This window comes from Pteropus medius, unplaced genomic scaffold, assembly GCF_902729225.1.
Source record: "Pteropus medius unplaced genomic scaffold, Ma_sr-lr_union100, whole genome shotgun sequence".
Lineage (NCBI taxonomy): Eukaryota > Metazoa > Chordata > Mammalia > Chiroptera > Pteropodidae > Pteropus > Pteropus medius.
Window position 1 is genome coordinate 965,113 of NW_024345872.1, and position 9,317 is coordinate 974,429.

The 9,317-nt window shown below is 39.7% G+C and overlaps 1 protein-coding gene across 1 annotated transcript in view; it reads right to left on the minus strand.

The window, feature by feature from the left end:
• Positions 1-2,950, minus strand: part of CHRDL1 (chordin like 1) — a 140,142-nt gene extending 137,192 nt beyond the window's left edge. The window contains exon 1 of the mRNA XM_039874772.1: positions 2,535-2,950. Within this exon, the coding sequence (XP_039730706.1) occupies positions 2,535-2,686 (152 nt within the window). The 5' untranslated portion in view covers positions 2,687-2,950. The remainder of the gene's footprint in view (positions 1-2,534) is intronic.
• Positions 2,951-9,317: the final 6,367 nt, after the last annotated feature.

A 9,317-nucleotide genomic window follows, 5' to 3' on the forward strand; every position in this document is an offset into this window, starting at 1 on the left:
ATATGGAGTATAAGGAGCTGGAAGGAATACAAGATGATCATTATGGAGAATTGACTTGTCTTTGGGCCATGATGTGGATGCCACAGCTCCTACTTTAAATGCTATGAAGTTGGCTGCATAATTGGAAATCCATTGTTTCAAATTATGACTATGCAACCGAAGAAGAACCAATCATAGAGAATAATTTGTGCCATCAGCCAGCATTTGCAGTACCCTTCTGCCTTCTCTACCTCTTCCCTGTTCCCTAAACAAGGATTAAGTTCTCCTAGGACTTGTTCCTAGCCTGCCAAAGGCCTGAGATCTGCCATCTTAGTCCCCTCTGTGAGCTGTGGTCCATCTTCAATCACTCAGAATGTCTCTGTCCTCCGAGAGCTACCAGGTTACCTTGAAATAATTTGCATGAACAATTTAACACAGCTACCCACCTAGTGAGGTTCTTTCTGAGTTTACGTTAATAAGCTTATCCCTCAAGCCTCCAAATGAGAAAGATTTTTTAAACCACTGAAATCCAATTTATCACAATTACATATGGATCTCAGGGGGTATTTTTGAAACCACAGTTTTCAGATCTCCCAATGCAAGAACCAAAAGGGTTGTTTTTCTTGTACAATGGTTGGGTGATTCCGTGAACAGTAGCATTGCTTCATAACTCAAGCTGGCAAGAAAAATAGCTGTTTGATTTTTGGTTTTTCTTGAGTCCCAACTAATGTTATGAGCAAATAGAAAAGTTGGTGACAAGAGAGTAATTAATCTCTTTTGGTATTCTTGTTATCTGTGTGGCCTCCCAGGCTGTGATGGAGAACATCAGAAAACGAATTGCTTTATAAATCCTCGCTTTTGATTTATAAGATCCTGAAGTCCTGCCTTTGTATTCTGTGCAGAAATATAAACCAAGACAAGTTCCCTCTCCAGGTCTCTTCCCTATTCAATTTCTCTTTATCCCTTTAACTTTTTCGTTTGGAAGAGTGGGTGGTTCAAGACCTTTGTAGAGACTGCAGCAATAAACACAGGCAAGCATTGCTCAGCAAACATGCCGACTCTTACACTTGCAGAGAGCCAAACTGTCCTTAATTTTTCAAATTATACTTTGACCCAGTTAACTGGAGTTATTTCTGCATTAACTCTCTGTCTGCTTCACACAGGCTGTTGTGCCATTGGACTTGCACTGGTTCTTTTATAGGTTACTTAAAAATGTAGCCATTGACATGTTTTGGTGGGATCCAGGCCACAAGAAAGCAAGAAAGAAAACAAAACCCCTGTAACTAACACTGAGGAGGGGGAGGGAGAGTGGGCTTTACAAGAGAAAAAGAAACATGTCAGAACCTAAAAAATATATGTAGATTAAAGCGCATCCATGAAACAAGCATTCACATTGTTCATTTGCATCAAGCAAAGGGACGTTGCCCAGCTGTAACTGCAAGGCAATCTGGGCCATCAAGCTGTCAGGAGTCTGTCCATTCTCAGAAGAGGTCTCCTGGGTAGAAGAGAACCAAAGAGACATTTCGAAGGGAAGGCTAAGGGCTGAACACATGTCAGTCAGCCAGTTCTTCATGCCCCACAATGTCTCTTTAATCCTCCCAGAGAGGCTTGACTGACCTTGTAATCTCACATTCACTATCATCTATGGGATATACCCTAGGGTAGCAATTCTCTGATAAATAATAAGAAAGAACTGCATTCTACCCTGGGTCCATGGGCTAAAATCCTCTCCCACTCTACCTCCCAACAGGAAAAGCTCAGTTCACTAGTGGTGGGTTGCCACTGAAAAATAGCAGTTCTAGCCAGGCATTTCTCTTGTCGGACTCAATGCCTTCATTGCTGCTTATGACTGACAAACAAGGACTTTCATTTGGCTTGCAAAACACCTTGCTATCTACCATTCATTTCATCCCCCACAACAACTTCAGGCACGCTGTATACCAGAAAACTCAATTGCCCATTCTCATATAATTAGTGGCAGGACCGGAGGAACTAGAAGGCAGGTTTTCCAGGCCCTGAACTCTGGTGAGAAACTGTGTTGCTTCCTGAGCCTAGCGTCTCAAACCCTGACCCTAGTGATCACGGATGGAAAATGAAGCAGACGTCCACAGGATAGAAGAGCCTCTCGCCCGTCCTCCCTGTTTCGTTAACTTTAGCACGTATTAATGATCCACTGGTTCACAGCACTTCAGCAAGTGAGAAGGAAAGGTTCAGGACACAGGCGACGACTAAGGGGACTGCAGAACCCATTAGGTAGCTTCCCAAGCGGCCTCCCCAAAGCGCCAGAGCATAGAGATATGCAGGCCCATGGGAAATGGAGAGTAATGAGTTCGAATCCAGAGTCCCCAACGTGCTTCTGTCCAGAGCCCTGGACCCCATCTTTAGCCCAGCAGCTGCCAGTTGGGCTCTAGAACGAGTTGGGGTGGCAAATTAAGAGAGTTCGGGGAGCCCTGAAGGAAATTCCACGAGCGGCTCCAGCCAGCAGAAGATACCCTACCTGTGCAAAGGCTGGAAAGGAAGGTAGGGGGAAAGGGCGCCGGGCACTGCTCACTGACCTGCCCACTGGCGTCCTCCGTCTTCCACGCGTGCACGCGCTCTGAGCTCCCTGGGGTGCTCCTCCGAGGTCTGGGGCTCGCAGGTTGTGGCGAGAGCTAGAGGGAGCGCGATGGGGGAGGGGGGACCCAAAAGTGGGTGGGAGGAAAAACATCGCCGCCCTCACACCACGAGGGAGCAGTGGTTCGCTAGGCTCCTGGGGGCAGAGCCAAGGCGCGGGCGCGGCGGCCCGGGGCCACCTGCCCGCCCGCCGACTGTCTGCTCCCCACTTAGCCCGCGAGGCCCGCCGCTCGGCTCAGGCGGGAAGTCGGCGAGCGGGCAGCAGCTGCCAGCCCGCACTCCTTCTCCGCCCCGGCACCACGGCTTTATTCCTGCTCCCCCCACCCGAAAGTTAAGATATCGGGAGAAAGTGTGAGGCTCAGCGGGCGACTTTCCCCATCTTGCAACGCCCCCCTGCACCCCCCCTCTCTGGCTAAGCAGGCATTGGGGTCTTAAAGGGACCGCGCATCTCCTCCGGCCCCTCCTCCCCTTCTGCGCAGGACGCACCTAGGAGTTCGCCACCACTCGCTCCCACCCCCAGACCTCAGCTACCTTCTGACTTCCCTGCACGGAAGCCTCTCCACCGGCACAACGTTCTCTCTGGGTGCATGCATCTGATCTGTTCCTGAGCTGGTGTGCGGGACGCAGGATGAGCTGGCCTCACAAATTAGGCCCTAGCAAGCTGCTTATTATTTGGGGACGTTTTCTAAATCCCCATTGCAGCTAGTAAAGTGACAAAGTGTTGGTGTCCTTAAAGGCAGGGTGGAGATGTGGGGATGTGTGGAGGAAGAGGGAATGACTTAGAAATCAACTTTCTCCCACAAGGAGGCCTCCCAAGCCCCATGGAAGGGGACTTTATGATCATTAAAGGTCTTGAAGCAAACTTGGAGTGGTCCATCATAGCTTCCACTGTTCTAGCAGTCCCTATGATTCTGAGTTGAGTCAAGAACTTAACCCTGAAATCACTGCTGATGCCTTGGTGAACTTTAAACAGACTAGTCCAAATTTGTGTTTATTGGATGAGTGATAGTTAAAAAGAATTATCAGAAACTTGCCACTAAACTTGGAGAACAGCAGGGCTTTTTTTGACGACATGGAACTGGATAACATTAATATCCTTGACATTGGTATACTACTTTATGGCTTACAGAGTACTTCTATATAGATCATCATCATTTTTTTTTTAACTCTCACAACAAGCTGTGATCTATCTATGGCCTTATGCATTAGAGTTGGTGTGGACCCTCTGGACCATTCATCTCAACCTCTTCATGCCACAGAAGAAGAAATTGATGGAGGGGGTGATGTATCCAAGGTCACACAGCAACTAGTAAATGATAGATTTGAATTCCAATTCAGATTTCCTGATTTTCAGCCCACTACTCTGATTGTTATCTCCAATCTATTGATGAGAAAACTCAAGGAAATTGTGGTTTGTCAAAAATGCACATATCAGGAACAGAAAACAAAGGAAAATTAAAACAAGAATAATTGTTCCTGGAAGTTACCTCCTTTTTTTCTTTCTTCAGAAGTGTTAATATCATCCAACTAGCCCCTGCATTGCTGGAGATGTTTATTTCACTGTTAATGAAGGAAGGGGGGCCGTTTCTGAACTGTTGCCTTCAGGGCCCAAAATGTCCAGCTTCCTTCTGCTGCTTGGGTAGCCATACAATGCCACATGCATTCAATTTGTTCTGTAGTATATTAGTTTGAACTTGCTGATTTTTTGCCTTATAACTGTTCTCATGCTATTTAATGCATGGATGTTTTGGATCACTAGACTCTGAGTTCTTCAAAGGTAGGGACTGGTTGTTCAATTTCCTATTTATTTGCATCCTCCAATCCCCATCATCACTCCCAACATGCTTAGAGAGTATTCAAGAAAATGTGTTTCAGGGAACAACCTGGAACAAACATGGATCCTAGCATTTAAAATCAGTAGACTCACGGAGATTTCAAAACTCATCCACTTGGCTACAACTACTCACTCTCCTTGCTTAATGTAGTATTCTGATTACAGCATAATGAGCTATCCAAAAAACTAGTGGCTTAAGAGCTTAAAACAATTTATTATGATCAAATGGTTCTTTTCAACTGGACAGTTTTTGCTCAGGATCTCTTATATACTTGGCAACTGTGTAAGGGGGCTGCTGAAATTCTCAGACAGGTTCTTCATTAGTGTAAGGGCTAGTGGTCCTTATATTAGTTCCAGTCTTATTTATGAATTGGAAATTCCAATTTGGGTGATTCCTAACCTAGACTTTCTACTAAGTCTTATTCAAACTAAACTGATGATTATCTCCATGCCTTATTTTTCTCTCTTTATTAAATGAAAGTTAGAGCATAGATCATCACCTACTCATTTTTAAAATAAATAAATAAATAAACCTTTTATTTCAAGATAATGGTGGATTTCCATGCAGTTGCAAGAAATAATTCAGAAGATTCCCAAATGGTAACATCATGCATAACTATCGTAAAACATCACAAACAGGAAACTGACATTGATACAATCCATCCACCTTATTCCCATTTCACTAGTTGTACGTGCACCCATTTGCCTGTGTGTATCACTCTATAAAATTTTATAACATTTATAGGTTAATGTGACCACCATCACAGTCAAGATACTGAACAGTGCCGGCACCACAAGGATTCCCAGTGTTATTATTATTATTTTTTTTTTTTTGTATAATCACATCCATGTTCTCTCCCTCTTTTCAACTCCCTGGCAATCACTAAACTGTTTTCCATCTCTATAATTTTGTTATTTAAAAATATCACACTTTCGATATTGGCTTTTTTCCCACTGAACATAATTCTCTGGATATCTATTCAAGTTGTTCCAGGCATCAAAAGTGTGTTCCTTTTATTGCTGAGTAGTATTCCGCGGCATAAATGTATCACAGTTTCTTTAATCATTCATCTATTGCAGGACATCTAGTTTGATTCCAGATTTTGGCAGTTATAAAGTTGCTATGAATATTTGTCTACAGATTTTGACCGAATATAAATTTTCATTTCTTTGAGAAAAATACCCAGCAGTACAATTCTCAAATTGTATAGTAAGTGCATTTTTACTTTTGTAAGGACTGCCATGTGTTTTTCTCAGAGCAGTTATGCTATTTATAGTACCACCAGCAATGAATGAGAAATCCAGTTTCTCTGCATCTTTGTCAGCATTTGTTGTTATTTTTTTTTTATTATAGCTATTCTTGTAGGTGTAAAGTGGTATCTCATTGTGGTTTCAATGTCAATGTGTATTTCCCTAATACTTAATGCTATCTACCATCTTTTCTTATGTTTATTTGAAGTCTATATATCCTTTACAGTGAAATGTCTCTTTATGTATTTTGCACATTTTCTAATTGGATTCTTTTCTTACATTTGAATTTGGTGAGTTCTTTATATGTTCTAGATACTAGTTCTTTGTTGCATGCATGTATGATTTGCAAATATTTTCTCTCATACTCTACTTTGTCTTTTCATACTCTTCCCATAGACTTTTGTGAACAAAATTTAATTTTGATGAGGTATAATTTATCAAGTTTTCCTTTTATGGACTGTATTTTGATATTAAGTCTAAGAACTCTTTTCCTAACCCTATATCCCAAACATTTCTCCTCTTTCTTAAAATGTTATAGTTCTAAGCTTTACATTTAAATTGATGATCCTTTTTGAGTTAATTTTTACATAAGGCGTGATATTTAGATCAAGGTTCACATTTTTGTGTGTGTGCCTATGAATGTCCAATTGCTCCAGCATCATTTAAAAAAAAAAAAACTATCTTTCTTCCATTGAACTGCTTTTACACCTTGGTGAAACATGAGTTGGGAATTGTATGGGTTTCTTTTTTGTTTCTCTATTTTGTTCCATTCATCTATGTGTCTATCCCTCCATCGACAACACCCAGCTTGATTATTGTAGACATACAGTAAGCCTTAATATCAAGTAGAGTGGTTACTCCCACTTTTTTTTTTATTTTTCAAGATTGTTTTAGCTATTTTGGGTCCTGTACTTTTCTGTATAAATTTTAGAATAAGCTCATCTATGTCTAGCGAAAAACCTCTCTTGGATTTGGATAGGAATTACACTAAACCTATAGATCAGTTTTGGAAGAATCGACAACTTTAATGTGTTGAGTCCTCCAATCCATGAACACAGTGTGTTTCTCCATTTATTTAGATGTTCTTTGATTTTATACATCAATGCTTTGTAGATTTGAGCATATAAATCCTGTGTATGTTTTCTTAGATTCATACCTACCTATTTCATTTTCTTTGGAGCAATTGTAAATATCATTGTGTTTGAAATTTTAGTTTCCAATGTGCATTGCTAGTATATATTAATGCAATTGATTGTTGTGTGCTGATCTTGTATACTGTGTGTTGTAAAAATCATACTCATTGTATTTATTTTTCTGCTTTATTAAAATATAATTTAAGTATAACATTGTGCAAGTTTAAAGTATAGAAAATCATTTTATATATGCATATATTGCAAAATGATTAGCGCAATAAGGTTAATTAACTCATCCATCACCTCACATAATTACATTTTTGTTGTTGTGAGAACATTTAAGATCTACTCTCTTAACAACTTTCAAGTCTATAACACAGTAGTGTTTATTATAGTCACCATGCTGTATATTAAATCCCCAGAACTAATTCATCTTATAACTGGAAGTTTATACCCTTTGACCAATATCTCCCAGTTTCCCCCATTCCCCAACCCCCAGCCCCGGGCAACCACCTTTATATTATGTTTCTGCAAGGTGTTTTTTAGATTCTACATATAAGTGAAATCATTCAGTATTTGTCTTTCTCTATCTGACTTATTTTGTTTAGCATAATGCCCTTGAGGCCCATCTCTGTTGTTATAAATGGCAGAAATAAATGTGAAAGTGGAGGTGTTACAGAATAATTAATACTGAACAATGTTCTGAGGATACAAATTTTAACCTTTTAAATGCTTCTTGTCCCATTTGAACCTGGAAAACGTGGGTTATTTGATTAATTTTCCAAAAAATGGCAGGGCACATAAATATTGATGAGGATTATATTATGGTGTATGTTTACTTCTTTATACAGAAAATCAGACTAACCTAGAGTTTGTATTAATCAGATACTAGATTTAGTATTTAGAAGTTGACAGTTCACTCTACAGACCTTTCAGGACTATACTTTGAATCCCTTTGTTGCTTGTATGTTTCTTGTTTGTTACTTAATTTTTGTCTCTTTGTTATATTTTCTTCTTGCTAGTCATTTCTAAAAAGTGCTAGAATGCAGAATTGATTGCCATTAGTGTGGTTCATTTAATATTTCCAGCTTTCCTCCTTTTAGTTTCATGGTTGAATTTCTGGGGGCTGGTAAAAACGTAGCAAATGTGATGTGTCACTTCTGGGTGGAAAACTTAAGTGCCAGTGCATGATTTACCCCATTCCTTTCCCATTACCACAGGAATCATGAATATGTGTATTGAGATGAAGCCTGGGTTTCTGAATAACAAAGATGAGCAAAGACCCCAGCCCTCATTTTAGATATTTAAAGTGCGTGATAAATGAAATTTTGAGTGTTAAGCTTCTGAGATCTGGATGTTGCTTATTTTTGCAGCATAACCTAGCTAATCCTGACTGATACCACCAGTGAAAACAATCTTGTTTCCTAGCACTTTATGAAAACTGGAGAAGTAAACAGAGTAGCTTAGAGAATCTTGGAAACAGAGTTAATAGAGGCAATTATCTTTTGGTTCAATGTATTCTTTTTAGTTAAGCTATCATTTTCCATGTATTCTTTTCAGCTACTGTATCAAATAAAAATAGCCCAAGGTATTTTTTATTTGTGTTTTGTGTTATATCTGAATAGTATTTTTATAGAAATGATTTTCCTTTTAGGTGATTTTAAGACATTTGTGGGTGCATTTTAAGAGACTCTCTTCTGAAAGGAGCACATCTCCAGATTTATCATAAAAAATCTTGCCATTAAAAAAGCAAGATTTAGTTTATAAAAAATTTCAGGAACATATTTATTTTAAAAATCAAGGTAAACTCATCATAACATGCAGGATGATAGTAAATATCCAAAAGATAAAAGGATGTGCATTCCTTGATCCAAAATTGTAGTGTGCTCATAATTACCATGAATAGGTCAAATGAGCAGAGCATGAAATATATTCTCTTCTTCCTGAATATCTCACATATTTCAACTACATTTTTGAGCGGCCTTACGAAGGTACGTATAACTTGTATAACTTGTTAACCAGGGATGTCATAAAAACTAACTAGAGATATAATATGTTCAAGTGTTATACCATGCACAGAAAAATGCAATATGGTGGGATATAAACTGCCTCCCTGGAAGCTCTATTGTTGTAGAGCATTTGTTCAGGTAGCTTACTATAGGATCCCACTCTACTCATAGTTCCCTAGGACCACAGTGATCTTCCCAGAGTATTTGCTTTATTCCAAGGCTAGGTAGCAAAGTTCTCTATTATTATTTTTCAGCGGAACACAGTGAAGTGTCTGTTTCATTGTCTTAATCACATTTCACTCTCTTTAGGGAGGTAGCATGATGCACTCAAAAGAACCAAGGCTTTGGAATCAAGCATACCTGAATTTGAATCCCACCATGTCATTTAACTTTCCCCAGCTTCTTTCCTTATGTATAAAGGGGGATGATAATAATGTTGCTGTGGAGATTCAATGGCCTGATTTACATGGAGTGCCTGGCAAAATGCCTGACAAACAG